This window comes from Phodopus roborovskii, unplaced genomic scaffold, assembly GCF_943737965.1.
Source record: "Phodopus roborovskii unplaced genomic scaffold, PHOROB, whole genome shotgun sequence".
NCBI lineage: Eukaryota > Metazoa > Chordata > Mammalia > Rodentia > Cricetidae > Phodopus > Phodopus roborovskii.
The window spans coordinates 5,365,209-5,392,156 of NW_026126413.1; the positions used below are offsets into that span (position 1 = coordinate 5,365,209).

Genomic DNA, 26,948 nt, shown 5'->3' on the forward strand with positions numbered 1-26,948 from the left:
TTGAACACAATGTGCCCATAAGTGAGCTGAGAAGCTGTAAGTGGCATGTCCACATAAGACCACTGATGGATGCACTCTTTGTGTAGAGTGGGAACTATCCCCCATCAGTCCAAGAAACCATAAGACTGTGTTACCTGTATGAATGCTGTATGTCACAACTATGGACAAACACAACTTTCTAGTAGGTGTGCTAAGTCCAAGCTTTTATTGCCTAGACAGGCTGAGTTCATGTTTTATCCAACCTTACAAGAGTACCTGCTTGGAAATCTTATGATAAGTGAATGAAAACGCTGGCTAGGGCCAGTGCAGCAATCTGACAATGGTGTAGAACTACTTTACAGGCAAGCAACTGTTCTCATAGACACACCGCGCCATCCTGCCACAAAGGTGAGCTGGTGATCCGTGATTAGTACTCACAAGCAGAATTAAAACCTTCTCCACCCTGCTGGTTGGATTCACAGCAGGAATCCCCAGGTGTTCTCTCTTTTACTATATGGTGTTACAGAAACCATCTCCAAACAAGTTCTGTCTACAGTCCAAAGTCTTCCTTGCACAGCAGACCCCAAACTGTCCCCACAAAGTAGAAGATGATAGACAATGCCTTTCTATTGAGCATATAACCTCTGGTGCCCAGAAAACGCTAAAATATATCCTTCTGGTCTGATAGGTCTATTTGCCATGAGCATTGCCCAGTGGACATAACTCATCAGCAGGTGCACTGGCCTTTACCTCAGGATGTTTGCTGTGGCTTTCCTTTCTTGAGGAAGAAGATCCGGGTCTCGTAGAACTTCTTCTAGTAAGTTTAGAACGTTCATTTTGAGTTCATTGTTGAGTTCAAAATCCTATAACATAAAACGAATCTTTTGAGATCTTTATTTCAAGGGTTAGCTCTGCCCTGTGACACCTTTGTCCATGATGGTTTTTCCAGAGGCCGGGTGTGAACTGAAATGTGTGGCCCCACAGCTGCTCACTGCATGCTCCTAGTGATCCCAATGTGTGGTAACAAATTAGAATCAATGTAACTTGTGAGCCATTGTTGTTACAAAGAGGGAGAAATGGATGGATGGATGGATGGATGGATGTGGTATATGGATATGGTGGGATGGATGGATGGATGAGTGGCTGGCTAGGTGGGTGAATAGATAGATGGATGTAGTAGATGGATGTGGTGGATGGATGGATGGATGTGTGTGTGCATGGATGAATGGATGGATGATGGATGGATGGATGGATGGATGGATTAGAGCTGGGACAAAGTAGATGGCCTCACTGTGACCACTGACTGGATGACTTATTGACTGCAGGAATAAACACTAGATGGAGCACTGAACCAATGATAAATTGTCTTGGATGACAGCAAAGCAGCTCAGGGTAGAGGCCACTGTTGCCAAGGCTAGAGAGATTCATGTGTTCTCTGGCCTCCACACATATGTGTGCACACATGCACACACACCTAATAAAGATTTCCCCTGGATTTGTCATTTTACTATTGACTTTTTCCTGGGCTGTAAAGGGTGTGAGGTGGCAAGAGAAAACAGATGCAGATACACTGACAAACGTAATTCCAGATGTGCAGCGCTACACTGGTTTATTTTATTTTTTGAATGCTAGTAATTTTTCCATTGCCTTGGAAATTCTTAAGACAGAATATCAGAAGACAAACAATAAATATGTGAGACTGTGGCTCCTGCACTCTTTTATGGAGTGAATTTTGATGCACTCTCTCCTGACAGTGTGCTAGGAATTATTCAAAATCACCTAGGGCTGCCAGGTGTACACAGGAGGGCCTCACTCTCATAGACTACGAGTCCATGTGTACAGATGGGAGCGGTTGTTACCCACGTGAATCTGTTACAATTATTACAGCACATGCTGTTATAGTACTTGTATTATTATATTATTAGCCATATTATCCATTATTATAATTCAGTTTAATGCTAAAGAAAATGATTTTGAGGAATTAACCTTCTGAGTCATTTTTAATGTTTGGAGACCAACATCACTAATGGTAATTAGTTAGATAAAAAGAAAACAGTTGAACTTTTACTATACATAGCAAATTAGGGACAAAATGTCCATACTTTTATGAATTGCAGACAGTTTAAACATCTAACCTAATTTGAGATAGTAGTTTGTGCATCTCAGTTCTATGGCAAAAGGAACAGTAAGCTATTCTCAGGACTTTATTTTCACTGTTTGTTAAAGTGTTACCTCATGGGAAACAAGAACCTCTGGGGCCTGAGGGCAATACAGATGTTCATATCTGTCCTGCCTGGCTTTTGTAAACCTGGCATAGGCTAGAGTCGTCTGAGAGGAGGGAACCTCAGTTGAGAAACTGCATCCATAAATTCAGGCTGTAGGCAAGTCTGTGGAGCATTTTAATATTAGTGACTGATGGGGAAGAGGTAAACTAAGGGTGATGTCGTTCCTGGGGTGGTGGTCCCAGGTGCTTTTAAGAAAATGGGCTAGGTAAGCCATGAGGAACAAGCCAGTACCCTCCATGGCCCCCTCCAGTTACTGCCCTTCTTGAGTTCCTGTCCTGACTTCCCTTGATGATGAGCAGTGATGTGGAAGAGAAAGTAAAAGCAAACCTTTCCTTGCTGTTGGAATAAACCCCACTGCCTTGGCCATGGTGTGTCATCACAGCAATGGCAACCCTAACACGAAATAATGTTCCCATAAAATGTCACCTACTTATGGTTCAACAGCTTCTCGTTGTGCATTTTCCTTTTTAAAAGAATGGTTATATATTGCTGCTGGTTTTTCTTCATTACATCCAACCTCCATCTCAAGGTAGAGATATTTGTAGTTTGAAACAGTTAACGACCTTGTCTACTTCAGTCTCTCTGAACTACCAAAGGGGATCACAACCATCAGAAGTCTATCTCCTTAATAAATATTTGATGTATATTAGTGAGTCTTCATGTAGCTATGTTGAGACTCTAATGATGCAAATAATCTGATTCCCATAAACAGCACGATTAGTGTGAAGGACACCAGCCTTCTGTTCAGGCCTTGCTGCGAGCTAATTAGTGATTAGCTAGCATCCGTGAGCAGCTGCTGGGCTCAACAGGGGTTGTTTGGAGGCCCCCAGTCGGCAAATGTGGAAGGTCTCCTAGACTCAGGTGCTGAGAACAAGTGATGATGAGGGTGCAGTCCTAAACAAAACAGTTATACAACTCCTGGCACACTGCACAAGAGGGACAGGGAGGATGGAAGAGCTGGAAAACAGGGAGAAGGGCAGTGACGATATCCCAGACCCAACACAGCCAGTATAATCATGACCTTATAGCATCCGCAATTGTCTGCGCTGGTCCTGCACAAGACAGGCTGTTTCACAGCCATGGATGGGCAGGGACCATGGATGGCTCACAGGCCCCTACACCCGATGCTGAACTTTAGGCTAAGTATGGGCTGGAGGACGAGGGGGACTACTGTCTTCAGCTATGTAGCCTTTGGTGAGCCTACCAGACTCCAGTGGATAGTTCCAAAACCAAGTCCACACAGAAGGCCTCGCCAAGCCCAGAGGTACACAAACAAAACTAAAGATCATGAGCCTGGGAATGGGACGTGGTTAGGGAAGGGAGGGAGATGACAGCATGGAAGTCAGAGCAGTCCACATACATGACATCCATGCAGGGAACTGTCAGGGAACAAACTGAATTAATAAACAGCATCCTGACACATGACTTGTACAAGGAAAGCTAAATTTAAAATTTCAGTAAATAGCGCTAGGATCATCATATAAACAAATACTGATTATTGAGCTACTGGTAAGCAGTAAAATAAACCTAAGATTCTTCAATATAAACATTCTAACTGCAATTTTACTCTTCTGAACCCTGGGGAAACTGGTCCAAGCAGCTGATGACTGAAGTGTGACACATGGTTAGATTTGAGTATTTGTTTTGATGCCATATCTAGATTCCCTGACACATCACACAAGTGGTCAGCCTCCCTCGTGAGTTTGCTCACATCTGCACAGGGTTTTCACCATGGAGCCTCCTGTAAATTCCTTCCTTCCTCACTAGGTGGGCCATGGAGGAGACAGGAGACAGGGGCCAAGTTCTCAACATCCCTTGTAACCCGTGGACGCTGAGAAAGGGTGCTCACATGAGCCAGATCACAGAATTGCCATCTGACTCCTGTCACCTGTGCTGTCCAAGGTCTCATGCATGCAGGAGTCACCAGGGCTGTGGCGAACCCCAAGGCCTGGTTTAGCCACTTGGAGAGGCACTGGGATTCTGGGGGTGTTGTTTTAGATTGTTTTATCTTATGTGTATGAATGTTTTCCCTTCATGCACGTGTGTGTACTATGCGTATGTCTAGTATTCATTGGATCTCCTGGAACTGGAGCCACAAACTGTTGTGAACCACCAAGGTGGGTGCTAGGAACCAAACCCAGGTCCTCCGCAAGAGCAGCAAGTACTCTTAACCACCGAGTCATCTCTCCAGCTCCAAGATTATGCTTGGAACAAACTGCAGGGACCAAGTTTTAGCAGCGAGGCTTTGCACTACTTTTGTTTTACTTTCAAAGCTGAAACCTTTGATGTACCTACAGGACATTACGTTATTCATAAATGAACGTGAAAATACACAATAGGCCATTGAATAGTCTCATTTGTAGTATAGAGTATTATTTCCAATCACAAATATAAATCAGGAAGGAAAGACATTTTCCCCTACTTAAATCCAGAGATAGGATATTTATAAGTCCTGCTGACTTCATTTGATCATAGAATGTAATTTTGGCTGCTTTCCCCAAGCCTTGGCTCAGGCTCAGTGGAGCTCTTTGACCACAAGATGGCGCTGCTGGGCCGCTGCAGTCTCTGGAAGTAGCAACCCTAGTTCTATATGTAGAACAGCAAGGGAGCAGCAGATTGAGACCAGAGGAAGTCATTGACTGAGGCTATCCCTCAGTAAAGGCTTCCACATGATTCCCATGCCCCTCCACTCCAAATTAATGAATCAGAGGCGTGGAGACAGAGAATCGGCATGGGGCCGGGGGAGTGAAGGCCCAGGAAATATGAGGTGTTTACATTTCAATCTGCTTCTTATTCTTCCCATAGCCATAGAACAAGTCAGTATTACAGGGCGGGGGAAGGAGGAGCTCAAGGCTGGGTGGATGGGCAGATGGAGGCAACACAAGCCAAGGACTCCTAGAGCACAGGTTTGAGACAGCTGGGAGAGCAGAGGGAGCTGTGTGGTGCTCCGTCCAGGCTCGGAGCAACAATGGGGGCTGGAGACACAGTCTGAGAACCAGGAGAGATGCAGTGCTGGAGGGAACAGGTCATAAGGCTCTGAACGGGACTGTGGCACATAGTGGACACTTACAGATTATCAACTGATGGTCTCATGATGCCCAGAAGAGAGGAAGCATTGAGACGAGGCTGGCAAGGACTGTGATTCGGACTTGGTGACAGCTTGCCCCGTGCTAGCTACTAGTTATCCCCAGACCTTCACAAGCAGTCTGGGAGCATATCACATTATCCCCATTCCAAGCGAGGAAAGTACAGATGCATCAGTCACAGTCTGAACACAGTAGTTGTATTAATGAGATTTTAACCACACAAGGCTGTAACTCCAGCTACTCAGGAGCTGAGGCAGTAGGATTGCAAATTCAAGGTCAGGCTCAGCTACTGAGTAAATTCAAGGTCAACCTGCTTCACTTAGACCTTACTTCAAAATAGAAAGGAACAACAGGGCTGGGATGGAGCTCAGAGGAAGAGTGTTGGCCTAGGATGTTTCAAGGCCTCCGGTTCAAGCCCCGGTGCTGGAGAAAGGAGGAGGAGAAAGTGAAATCTGTGAATCAACACGTTCAGATACAATCAAACAGTACTCATGTTCCCCAGAGTGAAAGGCATGGCTCACTCACAGGTATGTTGCCTTTGGTTCCTCATGAAGAGGACTATAGACGTTCATCCCAAGCCTGCATCCTGAGCTGACCACACAGCATCTTTCCCTGTTTCCCTATCCACAAATAGCCTGGATCTAACACCTTTACAACAACGTTAAAATCCTCCATCGTGTGTAAGACTAACCTGTGTTGAGAGCTTGAACATTCTGAAAACCACATTCCTTCTTTCTAGAGAGCAGGCTACATACCGCATGCGGCCAAGGGGACTCCAGGGTACTGGGACAATCTTAATCAGTAAACACAATTCAGGGAGAAGGAGAGTTACGAGAGTGATTTTCTCTGTAATCAGCACAGTGTATTCTAACAGTGGCCAGCGATTTTAAAAGTGGGGAGCATGCAGAGTTGAGCAGATCTGCACAAACAAGCCTAAAAACCCAAACAAAGGTCCAAAAAGCAAGGGTTTAGGGTGTGGCAGATCCTAAACTCAGAGATTGGGGCTCAGGTTGACAGTCAAGAAATGAAAAGTATGCACTGGCTTTCTGCCTTCCTGAATTGCACAAGATGGGAGAGTTTAAATGGCGTTATAGGGTGTCAGATTCGGCTATTTTGTGAGTAGGGAAGGAGGGAAAGATGCTGTGTGATCTCACCAGGATGCTGCTTGGGATGCACTTCCTCAGCCCTCATCACGATGAACTAAGGATAGCACTCCCTTAAGCCAACTGTGCTTGCCACACTTCTGTCACCCCCTGGCTTGCCTGTGTTCACATTTCTGGGCAGCATTGACTCTACCAACTTCTCCCTTTGGAAACAGTGTAAAGAGGAGGGAATTCCAGTGTTCTCCACTACTCAACTACAAAGGACTGGAACAACCTCTTCATTTGCATAATGGGTGTGGAGTGCTAATGGAAAATACAAAGGACAGCAGCTTGAGAGATCCTGTAAAGCAAGAGCACTTACACCATAGTAGTTCCACACTTACACAACAGTACTTCCACACTTACACAACAGTACTTCCACACTTACACAACAGTACTTCCACACTTACACCATAGTACTTCCACACTTACACAACAGTACTTCCACACTTACACAACAGTACTTCCACACTTACACAACAGTACTTCGACACTTACACCATAGTACTTCCACACTTACACAATAAATACTTACACACTTACACCATAGTACTTCCACACTTACACAATAAATACTTACACACTTACACAACAGTACCTCCACACTTAGCAATGTTGCTTCTACGCTTAGCAATGGTACTTCTACACTTCCCAATAACGCTCATACTTACTCATCACTCCTTAACTGAGTTTTGAAACTACAAAGAAGATCCGCATGTAGGGAACCTATGCTTGACCATGCTCTGGGAGCCTGTGCCCAGGTACTAGACTCTAGACAACCCCCAGACTTGCCAAGCACAGTGCCTTGCTCCCTCCTGGCTGGCCCACACACATTTCTTGACGGAATGAGGACAGGTGGTAATGAACTGCCTAAGTCTTAAACTGATGACTTGGGAAACCAGCTTAGCAGATGTGAAGCGGGAAGTACTAGGAGAAGGCAGAGTACAAAATATAGACATATAGTAACACTGACACCAACTCACTGAAAAGGAAAGCACCACTCAACAAAAACATTATTCAACTATTTTCTGATGAATGATTCTGAGCTTAAAAGACTTAGAAATACTTAGCCTCTAGTCCTCAACCGTTGAATGAAGAATTTGGAAATACTGCCCCATGACTCTGAAATTAGGTAGTTTCCAAGCTTACCTCTTTAAGCCTAAAAAGTTAGCCTGGATAAGAACATGCATCAGGGAGAGAGGTTCAGAGAGATTTCTTCCAAGTGAGTGTTTTCTATTAGGGTTCTAGTTAGGTGATTAATGTAAATGGACCAGAGCTTTCAAGACAATAACAAAAAAAAGTCCAGAAGGGCTTGCTTTTAGTTTCAATGTTTATAATTTTTTAGTTGAATAATGCCAACTGTCATTTCAATGTTCTTTGAGCCTACTTCTAATATAAGCCTTAGAAAAACAGTAGGAGAGGATGTGGTCGGGTCTACCCATGTTAAAAGTTGTTGCAAAGAGTTGGAAACAAATGTGCAACTTTCCTTCTCATAGGGGAGACAGTTCATAGAATTGTGGCATGTGAAGCATTGTTGATGGTCATCCTAGTAAAGGCCTGATGCACAGAGACTAGCAGCTCAGTGTAATGACATTTGGGAGCAGAGGTGGGGAGAGGAGCACAACAAGAAAGAAAGCAAAGGAGACAAGCCAGGGGCTGAGCAAGCCAGGGGATGCATGAGTATGCCATTGACCTCTGGTATCTTTGGAAGGCTCTGCAGTGGTGAGAGCTCTGGTCCAGGTCCGGACCATGAAACAAGGAACAAATACATCCCAGTGCATGACTGGCCATCATTTCCCTGGTGAGGAAGTGGCTGACCCCATAGTCTCCAGTCATGGTTTCAAGGTTCAAGAGGAATTATGAGAGCAGGGGGATTCCAATGAGGAGTAGCAAGCCCTGATCCCATGTCATCAGGAAATAAGAGTAAGAATCTATCAAAGCAGTCAGATTCGATGTGCTAATTCTTATTGATTTCCATTGTCAAAAGGTGAAGGGATCTTAGCAGTTCTATGGGAAACTAACTTTTAGCAGTTTTAGTAGTAATTGTAGCCACTAAAGAGAAGAAAAAGTCTTCCAAGGACTTTGGCATTTTAACTGCTTAATCCAGTTCACAGTGGCTAATAAATCCTGTTGTAAATGCCTCACCAATACTAAGACAAGCCTGGAGACCTGAAGGGAGCTTCAAAAGACAAATGTAGAAATGGGTAAGAGACAAGGGGAATGTGATGAGTCCTTAATTAACTAGGATTAAACAAACAAACAAACAAAAACGTGATTAACTGTCTAGACCAGGGGAAGCAAAAATCAAAGAACAAAGAACAAACACAAACAAAACAAATCCCAGAGAATCCCTAGGATTCACAAACAAAACAGTCAACACAGACTTCTCACTTAGTAGTTTCCACTTAATAGTTTGAGTCTGACAAGTAATCCAATTGTGCATAAGAATCCCATGCAGAGCCAGGCGGTGGTGGTGGTGGCACAAACCTTTAGTCCTAGCACTTAGGAGGCAGAGGTAGGCAGATCTCCGAGTTCCACTCCAGCCTGGTCTACAGAGCAAGTTCTGAATCAGAGAAGAAACCCTTTCTCAAAACCACCACAACAAAACCACGCAGATCCTTGGGCCACATCCCCGGCGAGGTGAGAAAGCAGACACACTCAGGCTGGAAGACACTCCTGCTCAGAGGCCAGAGATCTTCCTTTGACCTTTTGACCCAGGATCTTTAAGACCTAAGAAGAAACACGATGTCCCTGGTACCTACTCAAAGGGATGAGAGAGACCTAAAGAGTGCCGCAGCAGGGTCAAACGCTGGTCGTCATCAGACGATGGGTCTAGAAACCTCAGAGGCCAGAGGAGAGGAAAAGCAAAGCCACCGCTAGGGAGCTGAGGGTAGGCTGGCGACGTGGATGGAAAAGAACTGGAGGCAAATAAACAGAAACAGGGATGGGCATAGACAGGCACGCTGAGGCCTGGGGTAGGATGGATAGAGCGGGCAGCTGGCCAAGAGCTGTCAGTAGAGGTGACAGCAGCTGCCTGTTCAGTAGTGAGTTGTTTCTTACAGATTGCATTATCCCACCCACACCAAAAACTGAGCTATGCCTGTCCTGGCTCAACCTCCACTTCAGATCTAGAACAAAGGCTACAGCTGAACTCTCCAAGCTCTGATGTGACATTGAGTTCTGCGTTTCGCAGAGTGATGACAAGAAATAAAAATTAGAAAGAGGCTTCTACAACAGTCAAAATAACCAACAGTTGAGAGGAAGTGAGTACACTTGCATCTCAGGCCCCTGTGATCCCACATATCCTTTAGCAAACTTGCTACTGGCTATCACACCAGCACCCACTGCCCCATCTCCAGGAGTCACTCAGTGACATTCCTACTTCTAGCTGCAAGACACAGGGAGGCAGGTCGGTCCTTCCCTCCTGCGGAGGGAGGAGCTGCCATCTCCTGCGATTCATTCAGTACAACAGCAGAATTATGTAAAGGTTTTATTTTCCCTCCGCGGGGATAGGTGCTCCTCCTCAGCTTCCTACCAAGACAGTGGAGGAGAACATTCATCAGGACTGCAAGACCTGGGGTCTCAGTGCTAGGTCCAGTTTTGTGCCAGATCTCTGGTTTACATTTACAGCGATTTCACTTTAATTAAGTGATAACATCACAATGCTCCCACCATGCTAGCTACCCTAGAGGCCAGTCAGCCGCACAGGCCTAGAAGCCACTGGGCAGGGCACTACAGGTAAAGTGCTGCATTTTTAGCACTCTCCTAGAGTTCAAGAGGATAGTGTCACAGACGCCCTCTGAGAGTTCAGTAGCTTGTGTGTCAAGTACAGGGATGACATTCTGACTACCCAAGGTCAGGGTTTAGGCAGTGTTCACACACGGCCATCGCAAAGAACCGCCATCCACAACAGCCCCTGTACATCTGCTACCTCATGTTATCATCCCCGTGGTTCATAGGAAGAAGGGGCGTTAGCCCAAGTTTTCTAGAAAAAGAAATCTAGGGTCTGGGGCAAAAAGGTTTCTGAGTCGTAGCCAGTAAATGCCAGGCCAGATTCTTTACTCCATACTGTACCCCGTCTCTGGGATACCCACCCACACCCTCAGTGAGGAAATCCTGTTAACACAGACCCAACATGCCTCCCACTGGAGTATTACCTCAGCTGTAGGGACTGTGCTCTCTCTCTCTCTCTCCCTTCTTCCCTCCCTCTTTCTCTTTCTGTCCCTCCCCTCTGTTTATAGGATAAAGTTGTGCAAAGCTGTACCCGTTAGTTTTCTCACTGTGGTCACAGGATACTTGGCAGAAACCATGCGTGGAGGGAGTGGCTGACTCTGGCTCATGGTTCAGGGGGTTCCTGGCTCACAGACCAGGTGATAATGGCATTGTGGCAGGCAGCTCCACCATGGCAGGAGAGCCAGGCAGTGCATTCCATTGGGCTGGTGGTCAGGAAGCCAAGTGAGAGCCTTTCTTCCACTCACTTTCCCCTTCGTATTCATGGCTGGGCTAGAGCACAGGGTGTGGTGCTGCCCACAACCAGGGTGGCTCATTCCTCCTTAACTACACCCCCATGAAAGTTCCTTCACAGTCACACCCAATGGTGTGCCTCATAACACCTAGTGCCCATTAATCCAACTAAGTTGATCAGAATTAATCAGACTTAATGGTTTAATCAGAACTAACCATCACAAACATCCTTATACAATGGGAAGAGTGCATGTGTTTGTGATATATATATATATACATATATATGTATATATATATGTGTGTGTGTGTGTGTGTATTATATATGTGTGTGTGTGTGTGTATTATATATGTGTGTATGTGTGTTGCATTAAAAATATATATTGCATTAGAAAGAGTGATCAAAGCAAGAATAAACCAGAGGAAATGAATATAACTGGGCAAATAAAGGGCTTATCCTGAATATATTAAAACGTACTTGTAGTGAGATAGTCCTTCTGTGGCACTAACAACACAGGTAAAGCTAACAGGAGCTGAGCAATGTTTGGGAAGAGAGAGTTGACAGGGAGAAGTCCTCTTGGGGGATAGACATGACCTATGTCTTGACAAGGGTGGCATTTCAGGGAGTGGATCACTACAGAGGTCACTGAGTTGCACAGTTATGCTCGGTGCCATTTATGTCAAGTCTATCACAGCTCAATAAAAAGGAAGAAATCATGTAACTGCAATTCTAACTCAAAGGGGCTTCATTTTCAGATAAATATGTCTTTCTGAGTTTGCCATAAAATTCATGTCAGCAGACTGAGGTGATTAAGAAGTGTAATGGCTGGATTATTGGGGTGGCTTCATCAGGCAGCATTCTCCACTGTCCTGTGTGAGGTCTGGGATGGCATCACTCTTCCAGAACCTTCCAGTTACAACTGTCTCACTGGAACAGGCAGAATATGCAGTTCACACTAGTAACAATCGTGACCCTGTCCACCCGTCAGGAAGATGCTCACCCCACCTTGACCCCACTCATTCACTGTGGCTGTAGATGCTCAGGGGAAAGGAGAGTCTGTTGTGATATACAAGCAGAAACCTGGCTTTGGCTCCTTCTCTGTGTAGCAGAATGACAGTGATTAGTTGCCCATGGGATTTTGAAGATAACTCTTCTGGGCAGCTCACTGACTCAGGTAATGCCTGGTCTCCTGTGAGTCATTTTCAACTCCCTTTGGTCCTGGGCTTCCAATATTCCACTTTACCCATCTATCCCAGTGGGATTATAGAACCCCTCCGGGCAGTCTGCTTGGGCGGGTGAGGGGGCAGGGCCAGACCCGATCCCTGAAGTTCTACTTACTCACAATGTATAGAACCTCCTCCCCCCCTTGTGTATGCACACACAGCTTCTCACCTGGCCCCAGTGAATGCCTTGTCCCTCTGCTAGAGCACGGGGCTGGTAGCTTCCTTAAACTCTGTCTTTCCGTGGCTGACTGAGAAGTAACTCTGCGCATTCCTCCTGTGGGAGGTAACTGACCTTGCCACCATCCCTGACATGACTTATCCTGACTTCCCACTGTCCTGTCTTGACTTCCCGCTGCTGACTGAACACAACAGCAGCTGGATTGCTTTCAAGAGTACCCTATTGTCCTCCTTAGGTGGCCTGTCACCTCCCCTTAAGGGTACATAGAGGAAATAATCCTCTGACCAGCCTCCTGAGGCTTTGGTCCTCTGCCTGAATGTCTAAGGCAGTCAGAAAAAGCAGAGGGTGAGCCTGTTGTGCAGGAATTACACTAAGCAAAGTGGCTGAGACTGGCCACCTGTTCCCAAGACTGGAAATCTTTGAGGTCAGAGACCATGTTGATCTTAATTGCTCTCACACCTAACCCAGCACAGTTCTTATTAACAGATAAATAGAGAAAACAGAAGAAGAGTAGTAATGATATTCAATGCATAAATTTTTGGGGGGAAGGTGGTGTCTGATCTCATGCTTTTAGACACTTTCCCTGAGCCCATGGTGAGCCACAGCCAAAGCTTCTTTTCCACATCACTCCATGTGTGTGACATTTCTTAAGTGGACAGACTCTCTTCAGAATGACCAATCAATAGACAACTCAGGAAAAAAGAAAAAACAAGAACTGCCTGAAATATATTAAGTCTGGGACAACCTTGTGAGTGAGCCGCAGGTCTTAGTTGACTTGACAGCCTGGTAGTCTTTCAGATCACAGTAACCACAGGAGCACAGAGTAACACAGATCTGACACCTTCAGACACCTGGGAATTGTGTAAATGATACAGAAGGCTTTGCAGCAGGAGGTGTGTGTGTGTGTGTATGCATGCATGTGTATGTGCTTCATGAAAACACTATCTTCCACAGCAACATCAACACACACATTGTAGTGTCCAGCTTGTGGGTCCATTGGAGGACACAGCCCATGTTTTGGCTCCCTGTGGAAACTAAAGGGCAGAACATGACCAGTGGCGGCATTGAGATGGAAACTCAGTTCAACAACCAAGCAGATGTCTGCCATGTGCCCAGCACCACAGAACTAGGGCAAGCATGTCTGCAAAGTATGCTTCGTGGCTCATGTAGTGAGACGAAAAGAGCATCTCTCCCATCCTTAGCAGCAGGAGCCTGAGTCCCAGATGTGCATGCTTTATGTGGACATTTATGCTTGTACTTTATGCGGTCTTTCGGCTTCGCCTTGATCTGAGTCAACTGGAGCCCTGGTCTTTCTATCCAGGAAAGCCTGATATAGAGTCCATAAAGTGCGAATTAGAGCCAACAAGGTAAAGAGGGGCCTGGCTTTATTTTGCAGAAGGGGAATAAATTCTACACTTTCTTTAAATAGAAAAACTGAGATTTCTTTCAACTTAAAAACCGAGTACTAGGAACCAAAACATAAAAAGACATGAAGTAAGATTTGGTGAATTTTATGATTTGGTCTGAGAAAGCCCTCCCTTATCAGATAAAATTTATTTTGGGCCTTTATGGGCCACTGTGGTGTTTGCCTCCGTGGGCTCTGGGTACCACTGAAGATGGGGGGTCTCTGCATCACAATTTCAGAGGGACCCTGAGATGTAACCAGGGTATTCTAGTGCAGTTGTGACCATGTCTGTAGTGTGGGAGGTGGCGCTGCCTTGAAGATGGGGAAGACGGGAGCCCCAGTTTACCAATGTACCAGCTTATCTGCAGACATGAAATAGCAATGTTGGAAACTCGTGTGCCTTTCCCTTACATCTCCCCTTCTTAGCCTCTACATCCCAAGGCTTCTAACCACCGTGTGCCAGGAGATAGTTTACATGTGCAATGGCTTGAAAAGTTCACTTAAACATAAAATCCTGGAAAATAGTCCCTGGAACTTGCAAATTACCTGCGCATGCTTGGAGACCCAGTGGCGGAGGACATTCAGGACTCGATTGGTGGCTGTTCTCCGAATGATAAACTCCTTGTCACATGTTCTCTCAGTATTGTTAAACCCTTTGGAGGAGAAAAACCATACATTGTAGTTAGGGCCAGTCCCCAGGGATTAGAAAAGGTCACTTATTTTAGGATCCCTGTTAACAAAACTCATACATGCTGCATCTTGCCAGGGAGGAAGGTGGCTTTAGATGTGTTATCCCTGCTTACTTATTATATTCTCACAGCCAGCACACTGCAGTTACAGGTGCAATTACATGAATAATGCACACATATTTATTAAAGGCCACCGAGGAAAGCTAGCCATCCACTGATGACACTTCTATTTTTGCCTCTCATGCTCTACGATACAAAGCCAAGAGGGAACTCGAACAAAAGGAATGGAACCAGTATGGATTGTTTTCATACCTTTGTCACAAAGTGATTGCGTAACCAGTAGTATTTGAAGATGGAGGTGGGTTTGCAAGGGAGACAAACTCTACTGCCCATCTGCAGCCAGTGTTTGAAAAGAAGTATTGGAAAGCTGCTGAAAGTATGAATTTCAAATCTTGTCACCTCAGAAAACTTGTGAGTACACGAAATGAAAGATTTGTTGGTAAGTTTTAACCACTATATGATATAGACATACCCACACATCTCTTTATACTAGTAGATAATATTTATGTAATTGGTGTTTGAAAATAAACTTGGAAATAAATAACTCAAAACAAAAAGACTGGCTGGATTGTCGCTTCTGCCCTCATGTTCTGGTGAATTATACCAGTCTCTGATGTTCATTATGTGCCCATCTCATAGAGTTGTTGTGGGATTATACTTGCCAACTCACAAATGTTAAACATTATCACAGTATCTGTACAATAGCAAGAACTCACATGTGAACCGCTACTATAATTCAGTATTTATCTTGTGTCTTTTGCTGGGTGAGATCTTGGGCTTTATATATACCAGACCAGTTTTCTACCACCAAACTCTACCCCCAGCTCTAGCCCAGTGACTCTGAGTTCCTCTGTCACCATGCCACTGCCTTAGTCACCTTTTCACTATGAGTAAGATATTGTAGTACTTCACACTGACTCCCTTTTAAAAACACTCTGTGATCCAATAATAATTAAGCAATCTATTTCCTTTAAAAATGAGTACACCTTGATCTGGCTGTAGCTTCATGGTGAACCACTTGCCTAATATGTTCAATACCCAGAGCCCAGAATGCAACAACAATAACTCTTCTTCAAAGAGCTGTCTGTACTTGATGATTCCATTTCCTTGTCTCTGACTAAATCCACTCCTCATACCAAGCTTCTTACCCCCTCTCACCCACCAGCAAGACCAAATCTGCTAATGTGATTAACAGCTTCTATATCTATGTATCAGGAACAGTCTGCAGTTAGTCCTTCAGAAATGTATCTTTGAAGTGACTACCTATAACACACTACTCACATGTTTACACCCCCTGACCTCATTTGTGAGATCCAGACCCAGGTGTCCAACCGCTCTTCATACTTTCTTCTTAGATATTTCAAACACACCACAAGCACAATATGCTCTCAAAGAAAGAGGCCTTTCCCCCAAACCCAGCCCTGGCTGGTTTCATTATCCCAGTAATCATGGTAGAACTTCTCTGTCTCTCCCTAGATAATACCAGCAAACCTCTCTGGTCTCGTCCTCTGTTGTCTCAAGTCTGGAATCCCAGAAGCCAAAAAGGCTTCCCAAAGGACAAATCTGAGTGTCAAACTGGTGTTTAAGGCCTTTCAACAGTTCTCACAATAAACTCAAAAGTCCTCGACACAGATGACAGGCATTCTCTGGGTTTGTTCTGCTTGGCCTTTTCTGGAACCATATGTTTTTATTTTGCTTTTTATCTCTCCATCCTTTAGTTCTTCGTGATCCCTACCTAGACCTTGTACTGACTGGTCCATCCCTTTCAATCAGTGCAAGCCTCCCACTCCTTCCCAAATGAGGCTTCTGGCCAGAGCAGGGGAAAATTCCCATCACATCTCATAATAACACTGATTTTACTTTATGGCACCTATCACCCAACAGCAGACTTATGACAAATATTTTTGTCCTACATGAAGATAAGGATTTAGTGTATTTTTGCTGAGCCCCAGCATTTGTCCAGTGTATGGCATATACTGTATTTTATATGCACTATTTATTCTTATGTTTATGACTAGTGTGTGTGTGTGTGTGTGTGTGTGTGTGTGTGTGTGTGTGTGTGTGTGTGGTATATGTCTCTCTCTGAGTGTGAACTTATGCATCTGTGTACAGAGGTGGCCATTGGGTGTCCTCCTTGATTTTTAATCAGGGTCCCTCAGTGAACCTGGAGCTCAAAGTTTGTATAGATCAGTGACTGGTGAGTCTCCCAGATCCAGTGATGAGGTTACAGATGTGCATCCACCATATCTGGCTATAGTGTGGGTTATGCAGATCTGAACTCAGGTTAAATTTATGCATTAAATGACTAAATGAAATTCCAAATACTAAAAAAAAATGTACTAAATATTTACTGAATTAGATATGAATGTAAGAACAATTGACTGAAAGAATGGCCTTCAAAACTGATGAGATGATTGGGGTAGGGGAGTCTGTAAACTTATAAAAAGCCAAAGACCATTTTTCCTCTCTCTTCTTTAAATATGGACAGGAACATTCCACCCATGGGCAGACATTTACAGGTGATAATGAGCTAGCTCTTGGCAGCCTAGGTATACCAGAAAGCCATTAATCCCAGCACTTGGGAGGCAGAGGCAGGTGGGTCTCTTGAGTTTGAGCCCAGTCTGGTCTACAGAGTGAGTTTCAGGACAGCCAGAAATATATATATTTCTGGGTAAAACTAACAAATATTATTCCATCTGAGTTTATAAGACAGTAAGAGATTCTTCAGAGTCAAATACATAAGAACAGTAAGAGCAGTGTGAAAATCAGAGCCAAGTCCCCAATGGAGGTGGCTGTCCTGAGAGGAGGGGAGAGATTTCTAGTTTTGCCTCATGAGATTTGAATTACAGCATCTAAGTTGTTCAAGGCAAGAAGCACCAGGGTCTACATGAAGAGCAAGGGCAGGGTGGGGACTGAGACTTCCATAGCAAGCTGGAGTTCTCAGAGCTCTGTCCCCTTTGAGAGTGTAGACCAGGACATGGTCTATGAGCAAAGCAGACAGTTTAGATACCTGCCTGAAGCTGGGGCTACAATTCAGTGCAGAGACTTCTACAATCTTTGACCCAAAAGAAAGATTCCAGCAGAGTCTGGGGAAAGTCTCTCTGGAAATGGCTAACACAGGCCCAGGACTGATGCTCAGGCCCAATAATTACTGTGTATCTTTCCTTGATGTTCAGAAGTTAAAGGTGGCTGAGGCCCTCGATAATCCTGTGGACTTCAATAATAGTGCTCACAGCCTCCATGGAGGAGCCCTCAAAGAAAACTCACTAGCCCAAATTGCAAATAACAGATCGACAGACACACAGGTCAGGAACCCACCATGCCACACTCTATGCTTTCACCCCTGCAAAATTATAGAACCAAGTTATCATCCATCAACCTTCCTTTTCTTTTCTGATGCTGTGACAAAATACCCCGACCAAAGTGACTTAGGGGACAAAGGGTCTATTTTAGGTCACAATTCTGGATGACAGTCCATCGTTATGGTGACATCAAGACAGCAGAAACTAGAAGCAACTGGTCACATCACACCCACAGTCAGAGTAGACAGAAATGAACGCACATATGCTTGAATAACACCCCCCTTTTCCTTTTGCACATGGTTCAGAACCCAAACCCAGGGGACACTGGCACCTATGGTGAGGTGTCTTCCCACTTTAAGTGATGTAATGAAGATAATCTCCACAGATACACCCACAATCTAACCTAATCCATTCCTCACTGAGCCTCACACCTCAGGGGATTCTAGAATGGGATACATTGACAAAACTGTCACACACGTGAACTGAAGATTAAGATTTAATGTATATTCCTTTTCCCACACATGTTGTAATCATGTTAAGCCTTGTGGCTGCCATGTGGTCTACCATGTAATGTTAGCTCATCCGCTCTTTTGTTAAGCTTTTTCAGTTCCAATCTCTTCACACCTTTTGGCTCCATGCAGTGTTCGATACACAATTGTATTTTTTCTCTTAAGAAAATTTGCATCACTCTTCTCTGCAGAGATGTAGCAGGCAAAGGAGATGCAGGTTCTGCATTCCCAGTAAGTCATGACCATGTGAAAACACTTAGATTGATAGATATGGGTTAATAGTTAAGACAGAGCTAGCCAATAAGAAATGCTAGTAACGGGCCAACAGATTTGTATCTAATGCAGTGTCTCTGTGTGTTATTTGGGGCTGACAGGGTTGTGGGACCAGGGTGGCAGGAAACTGCTTGTAACAAAATGGCGCCTACAAAGTGGGTACTAAGAACGTCCACTTAAAACTTCAAAAGCTCCTGTATAGAACCACAGTTATAGTTCCTGCATATAACCATAGCTACATCACTTGTCCCCGCAGTCTTCTCCCAGCCATACATCTGTTACATTCAGAAGCTCCTGTTTCCACAATCTCTACAGCACTAGGTGAGCAGAAGAGACAAATTCTTCCCTCTCATGAGGTTTCTTTCTAGTGGGGATAGGGATAACCCTCTGACAGATTAAACATGGAAAATAGCCACCATCCCATGGAGATGGGTTCTGAATATCTAAATATCTGAATATCTTCCTAAACACCACCCTGCCTTGTCACTCCTGCACTGCAGGACCTTCTAATTAATGTCCCTTTTTGTAGAATATGTATAGAATATTTTTCTAAGCATGAGGAAGTATTGTGGGTTGTGCCACAACCTAATAAATGGAAGGAAACAGGCTAATGCAGATAAGCAAGAGATGTGCACACAAGCCATGTTGAATATTAAGCTAACAGTGAGCCTATGAGTGACAGTCTTTAGAGACAGTGGCTGTTAGAGAATGGGCACTTGCTGTGGATACCACTGGTGCATACAGCTACATCCAATTCATGCACTGTCTAATAGTCCTTTGTTGGCCGGGGACTAAAACCCTACTCAATGCAGGTAGCAGGAGAAAGGTACTATTTGATATACCTGAAGTGGTTCTCTATCGCGGTTAAATATGGATCAGGATAAACAAATAGGCCGAATAGATGTTTATTCAGGGAGAAATAACTTACAACCTGGACAGATGAACACCAGGAAATTCAACCCCATGCTCTCCTGTCCCAGTCATGCCAGCAAGAGAGCTTTTCCCAGGTCTCTCTCCGAACTCCTTCCACACGTCACTTCCGCCCATGGCTCCACCCCCCCAATGGGCGTGGTCAGTGCCACAGAAGGACTATCTCACTACAGTTCTCAGTTCAGATTCCATCTAACTTACTCAAAGCACATAATGACATTGCTGTCTACATCTTTTTCACTTCTAATTCTGCTCTCATTTCTAGGTAGCAAAACGAAGAAGGCCCTGTTAGCCTCACTTAGCCCAGCCTCTGCCATGCAGAGGGTATGTGTGTGGCTTCCATAGCCTCTGCTGAAGAGGGGATGCTTACATATTAGAAGCCCTCAAACATGTTTATATTAGGCTAAAAAAAAAAAAAAAAAAAAAAAAAAAAAAACCCACATCGCCCATCTTTGATGAGCTCATCATTATGATGCATGCCTGGGGGAGATAAGGTGTCTGTCACAGCACACGTTCAGACACGAGGGGCAGTCTGTAAGATCACACTAATGGACAACAAACACATGTAGCAGAGTAAGGTTCTCGTCTGTCTTCTTTGCATGAGTGTGCTCTTATCCTTCAGTTTTTAAATTCTCATTTGGGTTAATCTGAGATGATTTTCCCTAGGCACCATTAACTGAAGCAATGTCAGAACACTATCCAAAATTGGAGAATTTTGAGTGTTTGTGAGAAAACTCCAAGAAAACAAGACAAGAGTCTTGTGACCTCAGTTTCCTCAAAACACAGAATTATTCTTGGAATGTGCTTTTGTGTCCCTCCCAGGCACAGCAGATAGGAGTGAGTTTACTTCAGATTATTCATTATAACTGGCTATTGTTATTTGTTTATATGCCTCAATAGAAAAACATGTTTTTGCCACGTGTGGCTGGCCTGCCATATGAAACTTGCCCTTGTCATTACACACTTTCCTCTTTTTAACCCTCAGAGTATATACATTGTCTGATGCTCTGAATAAATTTGGCTGTTTCACGAGGCTCTAGTCTACCTCATTCATTTATTGGCTCCTCTCTTCCAGGTCCCATGCCTCTGAGTGAGGCTCTGACATGCTGCTGCAATACAGATGGATCTTGGAAACACCAAGCTAGGCAAAATTAGTCAGATGTGAACAGATGAATCCTGTGCAATTCCACTTACATGGAATATTTAGAATAGGCAAACTCAAAGAAGCAGAAGTTAAGTTAGGTAAGAAGGGAGGAAGAAAAGAGAAGTATTGCCTAACCCTAAGGGAGCCGAATTTTGGTAATGAAAAGCACTCGAAAATAAGTTGCAAAATGGGTGAACAAAAACTGTATGTGAATGAGCATGTCATTGTGTATCTGAGGAATGGGAGGGCCTGATTAGTTGAGATCTTCTGAAGACACCCAAGCTTACCATGCCAGTCTACTGGAAGGAATTAGTTTAGCAACAACCCATGGCTTAGCAGCAGTTCAGAATTTAACATTTCTTGGTTTTTCACTTTTGTATCCCTACTTGCAGTTCTAGTCTCCTTTGTCTGAAGTTGCTGTGCATGGGAACACATACACTAGTTAGCACTTAGCTCCCAGGTCCCTTGTCACAAGGCAGGCCCTGGATTCAAGGCTACTGGTGGTACAGGTGGCAAACCAGTACTCTCGCTGTAGAAACAGGAATCTCTATTGGGAAGACAACCCTGAACACAGAGTCCTTAAATCCAATGAAGCCGGCGGCTTTGCCCCCTCCCCCATCCCCAAGGACAGTGGAGATGACCCTCATGGTGCTGGCATTAATATGAAGGTACTGTGTCTCTTCACTCCAAGGTCCTTCATATCTTCATGCTCAGCAGACCTCACCACTGTAGCCAGAGGACAGACACCATCTACAGCAGGGGAACAGTGAATGCCCCCCCCCCTCTGTTATGTTTCTGTTTTGGAGACAGGGTTTCTCTGTGTATCCCTGGCTATTCTGGAGCTCACTCTGTAGACCAGGCTAGCCTGGAATTAAGAGATCCGCCTGCCTCTGCCCTCCACGAAAGGTGTGCACCATCACTGCCCAATTTTAATTCTCCTTTCTTTAATGTCTACAATTTCATCCTCACTCTCGTCCATCACCTCTGGGCCCCGCAGAAAGACACGGCAGGAAGGACAACATAGAAGAGGAGCTTTCAGTACCTGTCTATAACTGGGAAAAGTCTTTTTTCTCTCTCTCCCAGCATCTCGGTTTTCTCTTCTGTTGTAGGAAGAGCTATCCAGATGCCTCTGAGGCCTTTTCCTTCATGTCTCCTCAACTAGATCCCAGCCTCCTTCCACGAGTCTACTCCCATCCTTTCTCCTTGTAGCGCCCCAACCTCCACAGATCCTGTGCATCTGCTTACTGTGACTCCCTCATGGATGTCAGGGCACTTTGTGTATTTCTTGCTTTCCCTAGGTCTTCCTGAGGAATTCATAGGCAGATAAGGAGCATGTGGGGGGAAAGCAAACATATCAACCATGCACTTAGGCAGTGGGTACATCTTAGATAACCAAACAAAACTAATTCCATACATCCAGCTGCATCTGTGGGATTATATAGTATCCCTGAGTGAAAATAGACCCAAACCACATCGCTTGCATGTAAAGTTAACAATGAGATTTCTTTTTTTAGTACAATGGGTCGGTCCTGTATAAGGCAGGATGATGGGACGCCTGAGAGTCAAGACAAAACACAACGGGGAATCTGAACTGGCTTTCTGGATAAGATCCAGAGATGGGGAAATGGTTTCTTGCAGTGGTCTATTATTTATGATTTGTTAAAGCTTGCCTGAGAATTCAGAAAAGCAAAGTCAGCCACAAGCCTTAGAAGCCGGGCACACACCTTTAATCCCAGCAGCCAGAAGCTAGGAGGTGGGGCTACACACCTTTAATCCTTGGACTCAGGATTAAGAGGTAGATGGATCTCTCTGAGTCCAAGGCCACCCAGATCTACACAATTTTGCATCAGTCTAAAAGAATTATAGCTCATACCTTTAATCCCAACATTACAAAAGTATCTAAGACAGAAGCAAGGTCTCGGACAGGCACTCATTCTCTAGCCATGCTGAGGAGAGGTTGCAGTATGAGGCTTGGTGAGAGCTTGTGGAGACAGGAGCAGCCCATTCAGCCTGAGGTAGAGGTAGAGGTAGAGGTAGAGGTAGAGGTAGAGGTAGGAAACTAGTGACCAGCTTTGCTTTTCTAATATTCAGCTTGAAGGGACTTCCATGCGTGGGCAGTGTTACCTTGACGCCATCCTTGGACTGCTCCCCATCCTGTTTAGCTGGGCATTGGCTGTAGCCATCTTCCACGTACCCACAGAGCTCTACCCACAGTTGTCTTGTATCATTTCAATGACAAATGCTTGTTAAGTATTCAGTGCTTATGTATTCAACCCTCAGCATAGATTGCTAGAAATTCTTAGACAGTGTTGAGAACTTCATACTCGTCTTTTGTGCTTACCCAACCTTCACCTCATGTACATAGTACTGTAGCTCCTGCAAAGGTTCTTATCATCCTTCCTCCCAAAGGATATGCTCTGTGCACTAGCCCAACACTTACTAACCATTGTGCAAATGCCAACAGGTTCCAGAAGTGCCCCAAGAATTCTACCCACTAAGTCTCTGTTGCTGTCACTCTTCATTACACAGGAGAGTCCTTTTTAAAAACCACAAATTCTGTAAGTATTTTCTACTTAACTTCCCAAGAAATGATTCCACTATCTAAACATGATTTGGCAGTCTACCAGATATTTTTACAATTCTTTCTACCAAATCAAAGTGTATGATTTATATAAATATGAATTAATGAACTATATTCATTTTAAAACTTCATCAGTCCTAAAACATTCAAATTCCTAATTTTGAATCAGTTTTAAGGGCAGATACTTTAATAATTACAGTGAATACGTATCATTTAGTTAGAAAAATAAGTTTCCAATGGCAAACTAGCCTCTTGGACTGGAGATCCTCCGAAAAGTCTGTAAAATGCCACAGTGACCGCGGAGAAGGACTGGAGGTCTGTAAAATGCCAAGTCACCTGGGGAAGGGATGAGATGTTGCTTATGGAAGCTCAGATCCTAGAACATGAAGCCGGCCTTTTATGCTCTTCTCTCAAATTGAAGTGTGCATCTCTATCTTTGTCTTGAGGGCAGGAGGCCCATGGGTTAAAAGGCCTTGGGCAGACCTCACACTGAAGGCGCCACTTCCGAAGAGTGCAAATATCACAATTATGATTATCTTACAGCTAGCTTCATCTGAGGCTTACTTCTGCCAGGGACTCAGCCATTCATGATTCACTGCAACCCCGTAAGTCACGGGTGCCCCCTTTATAGAGCTTAGTTACAGAGCACTGATGACAATAACGTGTGATTAGTGTTTATTACATCCTAGGTACTGCTTCCTAAGTACCTTCTACATGAGCAGTTATTTAACCCCCGCAATGCCCCACAATGATGGATAGCAGAGCTTGGGCTACAGGGTCGTCAGACACCTTTCACATCATCTGTAGATGGGATCGCTGCAACCGCATGTTCAAACATCCCCTCTTACACATGTTCTCAAGTGAGCAAACACCTCCTTGTGTGGTGTGTGGCATGTGGTGAGTTCTAATACATGGCCTGTCATGGCACTCACCTCATGGCTGTATGTTCCCCAGGTCATTTAGTGTAAACACAGGGCAAGGGCCCTCTGATCACAGTTTTCTTTGGTAGCCATGCCGCATACTGCACAAGGCATTTCTTTATTTTGCCTGAAGGCATTCTAAGTTCATGAGGTTAGTGGGTAACAGAGCTTCATCATGTCTATGAAGGGACTGGTTTGACTATTTCGCCTTTACGTGTTAGCCCACTCTACTTGAATCTGCATTAGAACTAAGGTAGCTTCAAAAAGTGACACTTTCAGTGGGTGGGGGGCAGTGAATGGAGGGGGAGCTAGGAGAAGGAGAAGGGGAGGAGAGGAAAGCACGTAGGACTAGGGAGATTGAGTCAGGGGAGGAATAGACAAGAGAGACAGAGAGAGACAGAGAGAGACAGAGAGAACATAAAAAGAGGGAGCCATTGTAGGTTTCAAGAGAAAACTGACTCTAGAGAAATGTTCAGAGACCTACAAGACTGACCCCAACTAACATTTTGAGCACCAGTGGAAAGGCTACCATAACTGCCCTTCCCTGATAATGAGATCAGTGACTAACTTATCCACCATCATAGATCCCTCATCTAGTAGCTGATGGAAACAGAAGCAGACATCCAGAGCTAAACACTGAGCCGAACTTGAATCCAGATGCAGAGAGGGAGGACAAGACCAGGCTACAGAAACCCACAAAGACAGCTGACCTAAACAAGGGGGAGCTAATGGATCCCCTGATTGATAGCTGGGAAACCAGCATTGGACTGACTCAGACCCTCTGAATATGGGTCTCAGCTAGAAGGTCTGGGCAGTCTAAGGGACTTCTGACAATGAAACCAGGATATATCCCTGGTGCACAAAAGGACTTTGGGAACACATTTCCCATGGAGGGATACTCCCTTAACCTAGAGACAGGGGAGAAGGTCTAGTCCCTACTCCAGATGACTTGACAGATTTAGATGACCCCTCTAGGAATGTATCACCACCCTCCCTGGGGAGTGTGGCTAGCTCTGCATAGTAATTAGAAGGTGCTCCTGAAACCTGGGTGGGAAGTTTCCTCCTCTAGTTGAACTTTCTTCCCTAGGAATTAGCTACTTTCTCCCTGAAACCAAATGTTAAGGGTAACAATAAACAACTACCCAGTGTCAAATGCCTAGTAAGCAGCCTGTGACACACTATTCGAACTTCAAACCCTAGAGGTGTTGTTTCTCTCAGATGCCAGAGGCAGATGAGGAAGACAGTGTGTAGCAAGCCTTAGCACTTCATTATAACAGCACATTCCATCCAGATGTACTAGCCCTAGAAGGTTCTTCAGTTGTGTTGTGTAGAAGGGAGTCTACCTTCTAAAACAGCTGTATAATCTCCACTTAAATACTCAGACTTCTTAAAATTTCCCACCATCACTGATTTCTGTCTTACTTAGGGTTACTATTACTGTGATGAAATGCCATAACCAAAGTAAGTTGGGAGGAAGGGGTTTATTTGGCTTACACTTCCACATTGTAGTCCATTATTAAAGGAAGTCAGGACAGGAACTCATACAGGGCAGGAATCTGGAGGCAGGAGCTGATGCAGAGACCATGGAGGAGTGCTGCTTACTGGCTTGCTCCCCATGGCTTGCTCAGCCTGCTTTCCTATAGAACTCAGGACCACAAGCCTAGGGATGGCACCACCCACCATGGGCTAGGCCCACCCCTTCAATCACAAATTAAGAAAATGTCCAACAGGCTTGACTATAGCCCAGTCTTATGGAGGCATTTTTTTTCTCAATCATGGTTCCCTCTTCTCAGATGACCATAGCTCGTGTTAAGTTGACATAAAACCAGCCCACACAATTCCTGAGGAAAAAGAAAAGAAAGCCTAATAGAGGTAAGGAGTTGTTGCATAACCTAACCTGACAATAGTCCTTGGTGAATTAGACATTCATGAGCCCATCTCTAGAGGAAGGCAGCCTAAGAGCTTTTAAAGCCTCCTTTATTTGCTTGTATCTGGCAGTATCTAATCTCCCATTTAAATGAGAAACAACCATTGCAAAAACAATTCTGTAGATTCATCTAAAAGGACTGGCTGGCCAATGAAAAGGATTTAAGTAGTATGGGTAGTGAACTAAGAATCTAACAGTGGATTCATGGGCACTAGCACTGTTTATAGGAACATATCAACATGACAACCTCAAGCATCCAATGATTTGAATGCTAACATTCACACTTGAGCATCCTACTACAGGGTGGAATGAGGCTGCAATGGTGTAGGTTGTCTAAGAGGTCCTCTTCAGCTATGAAGTGCTCAGGAAACTTAGCAAACAATTAAACTTTAAGACTTCTCAATGGCATGTCCTCGTGAGGGGTTCACCAATGCTTCCATGCTGAAATTAGAAGAACTGGCTCTTGTCCTTGGATTTGAGGACATGGTTTATCCATATTACATACTGGGGTCACTCACAAGAGCTTATTCTCCATCAACAGTCGAGACAATGAAAGGCATCTGAAATTGTCTCTGAAGAGGAAATCAAATCAAATCTATAGATCTATGCACCAGCAAAAGTAAGGCCCCTTTTACCCCAGCAACCAGTTATTGGTTTTATGTCTCTAAAGAGTTATTCTTTCTGGTCATTTCATATGGAGATGTATTTCCATTGTTGACTTCTACAAGTGTTCTCAAAATGTAACATAATTTTAGCCTTTCTTCACACTTTACTTATTTATTTGGTGTGTATGTTGGGGATGATATGCACAAGACAGTCTGAGGACAATTTGCAGGAGTCAGTTTTTTCTTTA

The 26,948-nt window shown here is 44.4% G+C and overlaps 1 protein-coding gene across 1 annotated transcript in view; it reads right to left on the reverse strand.

The window, feature by feature from the left end:
• The window catches only part of Rasgrf2 (Ras protein specific guanine nucleotide releasing factor 2), a 200,098-nt gene that overhangs the window by 22,181 nt on the left and 150,969 nt on the right, over nucleotides 1-26,948 (reverse strand). Inside the window, exons 18-19 of the mRNA XM_051182963.1 lie at nucleotides 14,307-14,413; nucleotides 730-842 (exon numbers count right to left, since the gene is read on the reverse strand). Coding sequence (XP_051038920.1) covers nucleotides 730-842; nucleotides 14,307-14,413 — 220 coding nt within the window. The remainder of the gene's footprint in view (nucleotides 1-729; nucleotides 843-14,306; nucleotides 14,414-26,948) is intronic.